At 41.7% G+C, this 14508-nt stretch overlaps 1 protein-coding gene across 5 annotated transcripts in view; it reads left to right on the plus strand.

The window, feature by feature from the left end:
• ptpn20 (protein tyrosine phosphatase non-receptor type 20) overlaps positions 1-14508 on the plus strand; it is a 283839-nt gene that overhangs the window by 144039 nt on the left and 125292 nt on the right. For 4 of the 5 annotated variants that reach the window (XM_067972632.1, XM_067972634.1, XM_067972635.1 and 1 more), the window contains 4 exons: positions 4867-5057; positions 11323-11424; positions 12784-12855; positions 14260-14353. In XM_067972632.1, coding sequence (XP_067828733.1) covers positions 4867-5057; positions 11323-11424; positions 12784-12855; positions 14260-14353 — 459 coding nt within the window. The remainder of the gene's footprint in view (positions 1-4866; positions 5058-11322; positions 11425-12783; positions 12856-14259; positions 14354-14508) is intronic. The other variant, XM_067972633.1, reaches the window with a different exon arrangement.

The following is a 14508-nucleotide window of genomic DNA, read 5'->3' on the forward strand; positions in this document are numbered from 1 at the left end:
GGAACAGATAGGGTGGAAAGAGAGAAACTATTTCCACTGGTTGGGGATTTTAGGAGTAGGGGGCACAGTCTAAAAATTAGAGCCAGACCTTTCAGGAGCGAGATTAGAAAACATTTCTATACACAAAGGATGGTAGAAGTTTGGAACTTTCTTCCGCAAACGGCAATTGATACTAGCTCAATTGCTAAATTTAAATCCGAGATAGATAGCTTTTTGGCAACCAAAGGTATTAAGGGATATGGGCCAAAGGCAGATATATGGAGTTAGATCACAGATCAGCCATGATCTTATCAAATGGCAGAGCAGGCACGAGGGGCTGAATGGCCTACTCCTGTTCCTATGTTCCTATGTTCCTAACTGAAAAATATTGCTGTAATCCACCGCAAGGATGTATTTTCTCTTCATTTATCTTTTTATTAAATTAGACTTTTTTAATCTTCTGCTGAAGATGATTACCCTCACTGGGGTACAGTTTTATGGCTGTCACCTGTCCTCACACAACTTGCCATTCTTTTTGTGAGCTGCGACAACAATTGGCTATGGGTTATTTTATATAGGGTGGGGGCATTGCAGATAAGCCTTATTGTGTCCTCACCTGATGTCCACATACAAATATGCTCCAGGTCATAGAATCATGGAAATTATAGGAGCAAAAGAGGTCATTGAGCCCATCGTGCCTTTGATGGTGCTGGCTCTTCAACTGGAGCTCTCTACTCTAATCCCGTTTACCTTCAAATTCTTTTACATTCTTCAGCTTCAAATACTTACCTTGTCTTTAAAATGATGCTATAGTCTCTGCCTCAATAGCCACTCATGGTAAAGCATCTCATGTTCCGTTAATCCTCTGTGTGAAAAGATTCTTCTAACTTCCTCCTTCCATTAATAATCTTGAATTTATGTCCTGTTAGTCATTCAGTAGCTAGTGCAAACAATCTATTTACCTTCTTAAAATCTAACATTATATTGAAACCCTCTATTCAGATCCCCCTTAACCATCTCTGTTCAATTGAAAAAGCCCCAATATTTCAGGCCTTTTTCATAACTATAACTTCTCAATTCTTGTGTCATTTTAGTGAATCTTTCCATGGCTCGAATGTACTTTGCACAATGGGATGAAAGAACTGCACACAATATTGGAAAATGTGAGGTTATGCACTTTGGCAGGAAAAATCAGAGAGCAAGTTATTATCTTAATGGCGAGAAACTGGAAAGTACTGCAGTACAAAGGGATCTGGGAGTCCGAGTGCAAGAAAATCAAAAAGTTAGTATGCAGGTGCAGCAGGTGATCAAGAAGGCCAACGGAATGTTGGCTTTTATTGCTAGGGGGATAGAATATAAAAACAGGGAGGTATTGCTTCAGTTATATAAGGTATTGGTGAGATCGCACCTGGAATACTGCATACAGTTTTGGTGTCCATACTTAAGAAAAGACATACTTGCTCTCGAGGCAGTACAAAGAAGGTTCACTCGGTTAATCCCGGGGATGAGGGGGCGGACATATGAGGAGAGGTTGAGTAGATTGGGACTCTACTCATTGGAGTTCAGAAGAATGAGAGGCGATCTTATTGAAGCATATAAGATTGTGAGGGGGCTTGATCGGGTGGATGCGGTAAGGATGTTCCCAAGGATGGGTGAAACTAGAACTAGGGGGCATAATCTTAGAATAAGGGGCTGCTCTTTCAAAACTGAGATGAGGAGAAACTTCTTCACTCAGAGGGTAGTAGGTCTGTGGAATTTGCTGCCCCAGGAAGCTGTGGAAGCTACATCAATAAATAAATTTAAAACAGAAATCGACAGTTTCCTAGAAGTAAAGGGAATTAGGGGGTACGGGGAGCGGGCAGGAAATTGGACATGAATTTAGATTTGAGGTTAGGATCAGATCAGCCATGATCTTATTGAATGGCGGAGCAGGCTCGAGGGGCCGATTGGCCTACTCCTGCTCCTATTTCTTATGTTCTTATGTTCTTATAACATTCCAACCTATTGACTTGTACAAATTCAGTATCACTTCCTTGCCATTATATCCGATGCCTTGTGTTTAAAATCCGGAATCCCACTTGCCTTGCTTATGTCCTTTTCTACTTGCACTCCCACCTTTGAAGATTTGTATCACTGGAGAGTGATCAAGAGCAGGAGCCCTGAGGCCAATTTTAGTGCTGCTACCACGGTGTCAGCTGGTATCAGCAAACTCAGCAGAGACCAGCAATTGAACTTGGGACCTCTGTGAGCTCAATGCCGCACTGTACATTTACACAGGAAAGCCTCACTTTTAATAAATGAGAAACAAAAAATTGAACAGGACTCTGAAATCAATAAACTTGTGCATTTTAGCAATATTATCTGCCACAGTTCTTATTTATCTCTCATATCAGAACAGAAATTCCAAATAGGCACAACCCCTTGTTCCTTTTCATAACTGCATATCCTTTATGCTTGGCTCATAAATGATTTGTACCGTTATTGATTTTTTTCATAACTCTACCTTCTGCAAATGATGGTACCTTCCCTGTGACAGAAATGTGTTGGACAAACTGATTTATTGTTGGTATTATGCTTCTTTGCTGTCCTGGTGTATTGTGCGGAGATTGGTGGAGAGCATGTATTAATTGATGAATATTTATTATATTTAAAGGGCCACTGACTTCATAAGAAAAAGTTTGGCAATTTCTTTTGTTTAGGTGGGTGGGGGAGGGGGGCGGAAATCCATGCATTCTTTTCATCATCATGATGTGACATGATTGCACGTATCAATGTGACCTCATTTTGTGTTTGTGACAAGTGAGAAAAGACGTATTAAGCACCTTTTTCATGAAGATGATGCCCCATTAATCTGCTATTGATTTCTAAGATGCGGAGATGCCGGTGATGGACTGGGGTGGACAAATGTAAGGAATCTTACAACACCAGGTTATAGTCCAACAATTTTATTTAAAAATCACAAGCTTTCGGAGATTATCCCCTTCATCAGGTGAATGAGTGAAAGAGTCTCAAATCGCATATCTTATATTAGGCTGGGACAGCATCACACCAATCAAAAGGTGTCGTTGTTGTTCAAACAGGCCAGTCACGGAGAACAGCACGTCCCAGTACACTGGATATACATTGTGTCAATTACACAGACAGAAAGAAAGAGACCTAAATGGCAGAGAGAGAGAGAGAGAGAGAGAGAATATTAAAACACATAACTTTTTTTTCCCCTTTTTGCTGGTGGGGTTACGTGTAGCGTGACATGAACCCAAGATTCCGGTTGAGGACGTCTTCATGGGTGCGGAACTTGGCTATCAACTTCTGCTCGACGATTTTGCGTTGTCGTGTGTCTCGAAGGCCGCCTTGGAGAACGCTGACCCGAAGATCAGTGGCTGAATGTCCTTGACTGCTAAAGTGTTCCCCGACTGGGAGGGAACCCTCCTGTCTGACGATTGTTGCGCGGTGTCCATTCATCCGTTGTCGCAGTGTCTGCATGGTCTCGCCAATATACCATGCTCCGGGGCATCCTTTCCTGCAACGTATGAGGTAGACAATGTTGGCCGAGTCACAGGAGTATATGAACCATGTACCTGGTGGGTGGTGTCCTCTCGTGTGATGGTGGTATCCGTGTCGATGATCTGGCATGTCTTGCAGAGGTTGCCGTGGCAGGGTTGTGTGGTGTCGTGGACGCTGTTCTCCTGAAAGCTAGGTAATTTGCTGCAAACGATGGTTTGTTTGAGGTTGGGTGGCTGTTTGAAGGCGAGTAGTGGAGGTGTGGGGATGGCCTTAGCGAGGTGCTCGTCGTCATCGATGACATGTTGAAGGCTGCGGAGAACATGGTGTAGTTTCTCCGCTCCGGGGAAGTACTGGACGACGAAGGGTACTCTGTTGATTGCGTCCCGTGTTTGTCTTCTGAGGAGGTCTATGCGATTCTTCGCTGTGGCCCGTCGGAACTGTCGATCGACACGTCGAGCGTCATATCCCGTTCTTACGAGGGCGTCTTTCAGCGTCTGTAGGTGTCCATCGCGTTCCTCCTCGTCTGAGCAGATCCTGTGTATTCATAGGGCCTGTCCATAGGGGATGGCCTCTTTGACGTGGTTGGGGTGGAAGCTGGAAAAGTGGAGCATCGCTAGGTTATTTGGGTCTCTTTCTTTCTGTCTGTGTAATTGACACAATGTATATCCAGTGTACTGGGACGTGCTGTTCTCCGTGATTGGCCTGTTTGAACAACAACGACACCTTTTGATTGGTGTGATGCTGTCCCAGCCTAATATAAGATATGCGATTTGAGAATCTTTCGCTCATTCACCTGACGAAGGGGATAATCTCCGAAAGCTTGTGATTTTAAAATAAAATTGTTGGACTATAACCTGGTGTTGTAAGATTCCTTACATTGATTTCTAAGACTCACAGCAAAAGGGGAAGAAAGTGGACACAAATTTAAAATCATCACCAACCGAATGAAGGGAGAGGCTAGGAGAATTTTTGATCTTATGCAGATGGTTGTTAAGGTATGGAATGTCCTACCAGAAACAGTGGGGGAAATAGATACAATAGCTTTTAAAAGGGAAGTGGATACATATTTGAAAAAGGATTTGGGGAAATAAAGGTTAGAGGAATGAAACTAAGTCCTATAGAGAGCTAGCACAGGGATGATGGGCCAAATGGTCTCTTTCTATGGTATAAAATTCTATGGATTCTGATAAAATATATTATATATATTTTTGAGTTATGTTATTAAATCTTAGTGACAGTATATCTTACATGTATAATATTTATAGTTTTTATTTCAAGACAGTAGAGCCTAATGGATGAAATGCATTGTGTGGAAGGAAAATAAGATTTCACTCCCGTCAGAATTATGTTTGTCACTTAATAACTTGTTAAACGTGTTTTTAGGCCTATGTGACCCTGCATGTGAGGATACTGCAAAATCACAGAGTAAAGTCAACAGCTCAGAGAGCTCACGTAACTGCTGGCATGGCAACTCACCTGGATCAGAGCACGGCCTCAACCATGAAACGTGTACACCTGAGGTGATTCCAGTGACCAATCTGCCATCTGTTCAGGTCCATGTAATAGAAATGAAGGTAATCCCAGGTCAACAAGCAAAAAATAAAAGTACTTTGAGATAAAAGTTAAAGCTTGTTCTTTAATAATGGTGTTTTCCAACCCTTTGTGTGCCAGCCCATGATTTGCTGCCCATTCATGTTGACAGGTGGTAAATTCAAGTCTGGTGAGCAGGGAAGCAGAAAATCCCAACGATAAATTTCTCATCATTTCAATGTTTGTTTCCAATGTTTTTCAGTAGCTGTGTATTTTTGATCTAATTCCTGTTAGTAGAATCATAGAATCATAGAAGTTTACAACATGGAAACAGGCCCTTCGGCCCAACATGTCCATGTCGCCCAGTTTATACCACTAAGCTAGTCCCAATTGCCTACACTTGGCCCATATCCCTCTATACCCATCTTACCCATGTAACTGTCCAAATGCTTTTTAAAAGACAAAATTGTACCCGCCTCTACTACTGCCTCTGGCAGCTCGTTCCAGACACTCGCCATCCTTTGAGTGAAAAAATTGCCCCTCTGGACCCTTTTGTATCTCTCCCCTCTCACCTTAAATCTATGCCCCCTCGTTATAGACTCCCCTACCTTTGGGAAAAGATTTTGACTATCTACCTTATCTATGCCCCTCATTATTTTATAGACTTCTATAAGATCACCCCTAAACCTCCTGCTCTCCAGGGAAAAAAGTCTCAGTCTATCCAACCTCACCCTATAAGTCAAACCATCAAGTCCCGGTAGCATCCTAGTAAATCTTTTCTGCACTCTTTCTAGTTTAATAATATCCTTTCTATAATAGTGACCAGAACTGTACACAGTATTCCAAGTGTGGCCTTACTAATGTCTTGTACAACTTCAACAAGACATCCCAACTAGTGTCACACACTCAGGCATAACGTCTAGTTTCGGATCATTGTTAACAATAAGAAAGTCCTGATAGTTTCTGCAACCAATTCCTCTTCAAATCGAATGCAGAATCTTCCAACAATGTCAAAAATCAGATTGCCTTTTCCAAGTTGCTAACTAAGTTGCTGATAGATTGATAAAGGACAAGGTTGCATAAAATGGATGAGTTTAAGATTGCACTGGGGACCATACATAGCTGCCCTACTGAAGTACTATTAGTGAAGTGGATGCTGCAGGATATGAATTATAGATTGATGTGATGTAAGATAGACACAAATGTCAATACTTTTATATCACATGTACAACTTTAAGCTCTTTCATTTTATACAGTACTAACCAAACCAGTCCACTGGTGCCACATCTGTAATGTGCAAGAGGTGCCCTTTTCATTCCTTTTCGGGATAATCAGGGTGCTTTTTAAAATATAGGAATTTCAATTCATTTCTTACTCATTCTTCTGCTGCCCCTCACTGTTTGAATTGCTGGTGCTGTGAATACCAGCGCAAGGAAGAAATGTTACATTCTGGTGGTGTGTTCATGTACAGTCTAACAGCATCAATGATGGCCTAGCTAAGTCTCATGCAGCCAGTTATTTGAGTTTCATGCTGAGGCAGAAGTCACCTAAATACAGAAAAAGCTTCAACACACTTACTGCTGGCCAGATCCTCTTAAATCCCACAACTACTCCGTTATGGACCTGCTGCTGAAATTGTTTCCCTCTGTGGAATCAAGTTGATAGATTTTAGACAGAGAAGTTACGTTAAACTTGTATAGAACCTTGGTTAGATCACACTTGGAGTACTGTGCACAGTTCTGGTCTCCATATTATAAAAAGGATATAAAGACACTGGAGAAGGTGCAAAAAAGATTAAATAGGACAATATCAGAACTGAGAGGTTATACCTATCAGGAAAGATTGAGCAGGCTGGGGTTATTTTCTCTAGAAAAGAGAAGACTGAGGGATGACCTGATAGAGGTCTTTAAGATTATGAAAGGGTTTTATAGGATAGACATAGACAAGATGTTTCCACTTGTGGAGGAGACCAGAACTAGGGGCCATAAATATAAGACAGTCACTAATAAATCCAATAGGGAATTCGGGAGAAACTTCTTTACTCAGAGAGTGGTTAGAATGTGGAACTCGCTACCACAAGGAGTAGTTGAGGTGACTAGCATAGATGCATTTAAGGGGAAGCTAGATAAACACACGAGGGAGAAAGGAAAAGAAGGATATGCTGATAGGGTTAGATGAAGTAGGAAGAGAGGAGGCTCATATGGAGCATAAATACCAGCATGGACCTGTTGGGCAGAATGGCCTGTTTCTGTGCTGTAGACTCGATATGACTTCAAAAATGCTTTTGTTGTACACCGAGCAAAAACAGATTATCTGGTCATTTATCTCATTGCTGTTTGTAGGACCTTGTTTTGCTCAAATTGGCTGCCCCATTTCCCTGCATAACAACAGTGACAACACTTCAAAAGTACTTCATTGGCTGTGAAAGGCACTATGCAAATCCAAGTTCTTTCTTCTCTACAGTTACTTCAGAACATTACACAAGCAATCAACAGTCAGCCAACATATACCACTAGAATGCAACATGTCTTCCTTGTGCTGGTATTCACAGCACAAGCAATTCAATCAGTGAGGGGGAGCAGGGGAAGAAATAAGAATCTTCCTCCTCAAAACTGGGGAAATGAGTTGAATTTCCTTTATTTTAAAAAGCACCATGATTATCCAGAAGAGGAATCAAAATGGCACCTCTTGCACGCTACAGGTTTTCTTGTCTGGCACCAGTTGACTAGTTTCGCCTCAGTTCACATCCGAGACATAAACATGTCTGTTCAATGCTGACTGACTATGTTTTCTATCTTTGTTTTTTTTTGGGTCTCATTTTGGTGCACTGCGGTGCTAGTGCACACAGTAGGTACTGGTTAGTCTAGGAACTATAGGAACATAGGAACAGGAGTAGCCCAAAAAGCCCCTCGAACCTGTTCCACCATTCAATTAGATCATGGCTGATCTGTAATCTTAACTCCATCTACTCGCCCTGACTCCGTAACCCTTAATACCCTTGCCTAACAAAAATCAATCTCAGTCTGCAGAGATGCTATTGCTATTGAAGTGAAATGGATGTATGCAAAGAAACCAAGGATCACATTAAATCGTAGAGATGAATTTGCATTTTGAGTCAGTATTCATTGAGCAGTGCTGAAGTGATATTCATTCCTTTGAGGACTGAAGCAGAAATTTAGCATTTCATTAAAATTATGTAAATGCCCTATTGCCCTCTCACTAACTCACTCCTCTGGCTGAATATTTGGAATAAGTCTCCAGAGCTTTATTTAAGGGCAGCAATTTGTTAACAGTTACAAATGTAATGCATGTAGCTTTTAAGTAACTAAATGTTTTTGAAGTATTGTGTCTGCCACAGTATGAAGTATTGCTCCTACTAAACCATGTTTTATACAGACTGGCCTTGACGGACTCAAGTACTGCCAATTCAACAAATAAATAGCTGACCTAACACTGCCTGAATGCTTCCCATTCAAGGACCAGTATGTTCACAGTGAATCACAAAAAGGTTTTGTGCTTTTCTGAAATTTTATTTCACAACGGTCGCCAATACAATTTACAAAAAATAATTCCAAGGGACATTATCTGAAAAAAAAACATGTAGGTCTTTTGATTGAATCTTGAAAATCTAGGCCATATTGTCAAAGTTGAAAATGTTTTACAGCACTTAAAACTTCAAATGCTATGAATCAAGTTAAAGTGATTGTCTTACATATGATCTTTTTGTATTCATAATAATGGTTAATTGGGATATCTTTTGCAATTGATATCTCCAAACCAGAAGCGGCATCACCCTTTCATTGTCCGGACAAATGCCTGATCCTCCACCCCCTCTCCCCCCTATTGTAAAAGAGGTGTTTTCTTCTCTTGGTGAAATTTTGAAACCATCAAGGAAGGAGGCATCAGTGCTGGAGAATGGGATGCTTAACTTCATGCCTCTTGGTTTCAGCATGAAGAACTGCCTGGTCAAGTATAGCACTGCCAGCTGCAGAGTAAAGCTCCTTCTGCTCCACCTTAACAAAGTGCCTTGACCCCAACCTCAGAAGACCACCCCTACTAGACCCCTCATCCTTGTTGCCTCTTCGAATGAGAGTCCCAATTGGTGCCACATTAGGGGTTGCTTTGTGCTGTGGGCTCATGCCCACTAGAAACTGGGTAGAGATTGCCCATACTCATTTTGTTTAGGCGAACGGAGAGCAGAGATTTTCAGTACATCAGGCTGGGCTGGATTCATTAGGTAATCAAAGAGGAGAAACACGTGGTAAAGTTGCACTAGGAACACATATCGGGAATATGTGCACATTCCCTTTCCCCCATTTCTCAGCTTTTAAAATTAATGGAATAAAGCCATGAATCCGAGGTCCAAATATGCACGCCCAGCACACAAAGCTCTGCACTGGAAACACTAAAGGCAAGAGTTAACCTCCATGTTTTCTGCAACTGGTCCTGTGCCCAACATAGAAGCACATTTCTTGACAGCAACAGCGTACTAGACTAATTAGTACCACAAGTGGAACACCAAAATATAACAAGGTATAACAACATGAGAATTTTTAGGTTGCTCAGAGTATTGTGAGGAAATAAACAATCTTAATTGTTCTCTTAAGCGGAGCCCTGGAGACATAATTCAGAGTTCAGTGTTTGAAGCTACTGCTGCCACTTTAAACCACAATTTTGGTGTCACCAAATCACTACTTCTTGATTTGCCTCATCTTTTCTCCTCCTGTTGCCAGCCCAAGTGGTGTCCTGCATGATGGCCTGGAGATCCTGAAGTGGGGAAGTCACAGTGCAAAGTCTTTTGGATTGAACCTTTCCTCAGGAGGTTGAGTAGGTTCGGTAGAGTCCATTGTAGAGCCAATTTTGCATGATCAGTGGTAGAAACAAGCTTGCTTGGCTTTGGTCAGGCATGACTTCTTATAATCTACAAACCAAACCCTGTATGTTATTGGGGTTTGCTGCTTTCCTGTCTATAGGACTGTGGGAGCTCAGTATTCCCATTACCTAATTGTGGATACAGTTGCTGAATGATTCTACCAATTAACAGATCATTCAAGCCACGTGACTGACATTGATCTTATCCAGTGAGTGCAGGGTTTGATAATAAATTGTTTTTATTCAAGATTTTAAGCTTTTGAACTCGATAGTATTAATAAGGGAATGAACCCATTTCAGCTCAGCATTTCTAAAATTTGCAGTAAGCCATTTATTTTGAGGGTTTCTCCCCAAAAAGGCACTGGCTTCATAAAGAAATGTTTGCAAACTTCTCTTCTGTTGAGTGAACGAAAGCAACTGTGCATCATTTACGTTACAGTGGCATGAAAATAATGCAGTGGTGCAATTTGCCATCCTTTACACCCTCGCATTCTGAGTTTGTCAACAAAGGAAAAGAAGATTTGCAAGACGGTGTGGGGGTGTAATTAGCCTACGGCAGTAGCGCAAATTGGGCCTATAGCGAATCGACAGCCCTTTTTACACTGCTATCGATCTTTTCAATTGTAAACAATTTTACAACACCAAGTTATAGTCCAGCAATTTTATTTTAAATTCACAAGCTTTTGGAGGCTTCCTCCTTCGTCAGGTGAACGATGTGAAAATGGAAGTCAGTGGAAACGAAAGCTGGGTGCGGTGTATAAGATTCGCTATAAAAAAGAAAGGTTTGCATTTCTATAGCGCCTTTCACGAACTCTGGATGTGCCAAACGCTTTACAGCCAATTAAGTACTTTTGTAGTGTAGTCGCTGTTGTGATGCAGGAAACGTGGCAGCCAATTTGCACACAGCAAGTTCCCACAAACAGCAATGTGATAATGACCAGATAATTTGTTTTTTTTAGTCATGTTGCTTGAGGGATAAATATTGGCCAGGACACTGGGGAGAATTCCCCTGCTCTTCTTCAAATAGTGCTATGGGATCTTTTACATCCACCTGAGAGGTTTGAGGTCTCATCCGAAAGACGGCACTTCCAACAGTGCAACACTCCCTCAGTACTGCACTGGAGTGTCAACGTAGATTTTGTGCTCAAGTCTCTGGATTGGGACTTAAACCCACAACCTTCTGACTCAATGGCAAGAGTGCTACCAACTGAGCCACAGCTGCCCCATTACGTGTTGCTGGCGTAGACCAACTTCACCCTCATGACTTGAAATTTTAGGAAAGGTTGGAGGCAAAGCATGGCAAATGACAACCAAAACAATATCCTTAGTGTATAATGTAGAGTGAATAGCCAACTCCTTGACTTTTTAACTTACAGAGAATAAATGGTTTGGATCTGACCTATTATCAGCATCAGTACTTTGTGATTTGATTGACAGGATGGTTGTGAAACTTTGCCAGCACAACGAGACTTAAACACAGGGGACAGATACTGCGTGGAGCTGTCTAAAATAGATGGAAGCCTTGGTGTTAGTGTCACAGTAAGTGTTCAAATGTTTACTTTTGTCACTGATGAATATACTAAATATTCATTATTGAGTTCACGGAGTTTGAAAAGACAAGGATACTTCAAACTTGTTCCTTCTCACCGCCTCAAAACTGTGGAACTTCTCACCTCTCTCTTACTATCTAGGTCCTTTAACCCACAATTGTGGTGTCACCTAATCACTACTTCATGATTTACCTCGTCTTCTCTGCTCCTGCTTGTCAGCTCAAGTGGTGTCCTGCATGATGGGCTTGGGCCCTTTGCCTAAGATCCTTAGGCTGGGAAATTCCTCAGAGCTGTTCTCGTTCCGCCGCCCTTACTCTGACGTAAATATGTCAGAAAGCCCGTTTGCGAGCGTGAATGAGGTTTCCTCTGTACTTCCAGCCAAGGAATGGGAGCAACTCTGAGGAACCTTCCGGCCTCAATATCGTGAAACAAAGTGACCTTCATGCATGAGTTTACAAGAGAGTCCATGAGGTCTCTGTAAAGCCAGGGTGAATAGTTGATGAATAGGAACATAGGAACAAGAGTAGGTCATTCAACCCCTCGAGCCTGCTCCACCATTCAATCAGATCATGGGTGATCTGCACCTCAACTCCATTTACCCGCCTTTGCTCCATATCCTTTAATACCCTTACCTGACAAAAATCTGTCGATCTCAGACTTCAAAGCTTCAATTGATCTAGCATCTACAGCTGTTTGGGGGAGAAATTCCACATTTCCACTACCCTTTGTGTGAAAAAGTGCTTCCTGATTTCGCTCCTGAATGGCCTAGCTCTAATTTTAAGGTTATACCCCCTTATTCTTGATTCCCCCACCTGAGGAAATGGTTTCTCTGTATCTACCCTACCAAATCCTTTTAAAGTTTCAAACACCTCAATCATATCACCCCTGAATCTTCTGTACTCAAGAGAATAAAAGCCTAGTCTATGCAACCTGTCCTCATAATTTAACCCTCCAAGCTCCAGTATCATTCTGGTGAATCTACGCTGCACCTCCTCCAGGGCTAGTATATCCTTCCTGAAGTGCGGTGTTCAAATCTGAACGCAGTACTCCAGATGGTGTCTAACCAAGACTCTATACAACTGAAGCATAACTTCCTCCCCATTGTATTCCAGCCCCCTTGAGATAAAGAATAATACCAGCTACAGCAATACTCAATAGGATAAATTTTGTGAGGCTCTGTGATATTGGTGGGCCTTGCACGCAGCCAGCGCTGGTGCACTGCCCACGATTTTCCAATATGTGTTGGCTGAGGGTGAGGCCTTGTTGGCAATGTAACTTACTGGCCTTATTGATGAATGTAAGATCTTACACATTTGTTATTTATCTTTGTGCATTTGTGCTTGTCAAGGTGAGGGAGAACACAGCTGGGAAATTGAACATTTTCCACTTTGCATCCAGTGACAGAACCAAGTGCTCCCAGGTCAAGTATAAAACACAATGCAAAGTCTCCCAACATGGTTCTGGCAATACCTTGATTATCAACTGTAGAAGAGCATTCCTTCTTGTGCTCATGTGATTTTTGTATTTCCCGTTCCATCTGCCTCTAACATTGTATTATTGTGAAATCAATAATAGAAAAGTATTAATAATGATATAAAAGAGAAAAATTGCTCGAATGTTTAGACTCCATCTCATGTCATTTTGCATTAAGTGTACCACCCCTGTACATGTCACCAGTGCTTTAACAGTTTATGGTAGGAGAAAGAACAAAAGAAAGAAAGACTTGCATTTATATAGTGCTTTTCATGACCTCAGGATGTCCCAAAGCACTTTACAGCCAATGAAGGATTTTTGAAGTGTAGTCACTGTTGTAATGTAGGAAACGCTACAGCCAATTTGCACACAGCAAGGTCCCACAAACAGCAATTTGATAATGACCAGATAATCTGTTTTTTTTAGTGATGTTGGTTGAGGGATAAATATTGGCCAGGACACCAGGGATAACTCTGCTGCTCTTCTTCAAGATAGTGCCAGTGGGATCTTTTACATCCAACACACAAAAAAAAGAGATTAACCAGTAATGCGTCTCATTTGCTGCTTGTCTGGATCTTGCAATGTGCAACTTGACTGCTGCGTTTGCCCTCATCATAGTGACTACACTTCAAAAATTATTGATTTATCATCTCATCCGAAAAACATGATTTGCTTTTGGACATGATAAGGCACTATATAAATGCAAGTTTAGGAACATTAGGATCAGGGTTAGGCCATTCAGCCCCTCGAGCCGGCTCTGCCATTCAATTAGATCATGGCTGATCTGCACCTCAACTCCACTTACCTGCCTTTGCTCCATATGCCTTGATTTATAAAGTAGTTCTTTCTCGCAGTGCACAGCACAGTTCGGTCCATTCAAAATGATGGAGGTTGGTTTTCAGATAAATTCAGCTGATGCGTTTTAGCCAATTCCAGATGAGAGGTGTGGCAAAAAACTAGGAGCATGCTAGATCAAGACTGGAATCACTCTGGAACAGGCCAACAGAATTATCCCAAAGGAACATTGGAAAAAGGCTGGACAGTGTTTAAATAGTGAAAGATGACCCAACAGAAGATACAGATTAGAAAGCCTGGTGCGGTTTTTTAAATTCCAACCAATATAATGAATTGATCAATTAAATATCTCAACATTAGCAAAGGACAAATGGCAATGAACATCAAACTGAGCTTTCTCCTTCATTGAGAAGATTTATCATGTAATAATGTCAGGGAGCTGATTTGTAGACTTGCTCGTTCTGATACTCTGCAGTTAAGGAGGAAGTGTATAATGTAAGTTAAAATCTCCAAAGTGAAGGGTCCTTTTTTAAACATGTTCTGTTGTGTTCTGTAGGGAGGTGTGAACACCAGTGTGAAGAATGGTGGGATTTACGTGAAGGCAATCATACCTGGAGGAGCTGCCGACCTTGATGGTCACATCAGGAAAGGTAGGAGGTTTAGGAAATTAATGTGGTCACTCAAGGGGATTTGTGACCATTTTCGAGCAGGTTGATTTCCCAGAATAGCCTGTTTCCAACAGCTGTTCTCCAACACCTGCACATTGGGCACTCTGGCGGGGCTCTGGGTAGCATCACATCTGCTG

Source organism: Heptranchias perlo, chromosome 36 (genome assembly GCF_035084215.1).
Source record: "Heptranchias perlo isolate sHepPer1 chromosome 36, sHepPer1.hap1, whole genome shotgun sequence".
NCBI lineage: Eukaryota > Metazoa > Chordata > Chondrichthyes > Hexanchiformes > Hexanchidae > Heptranchias > Heptranchias perlo.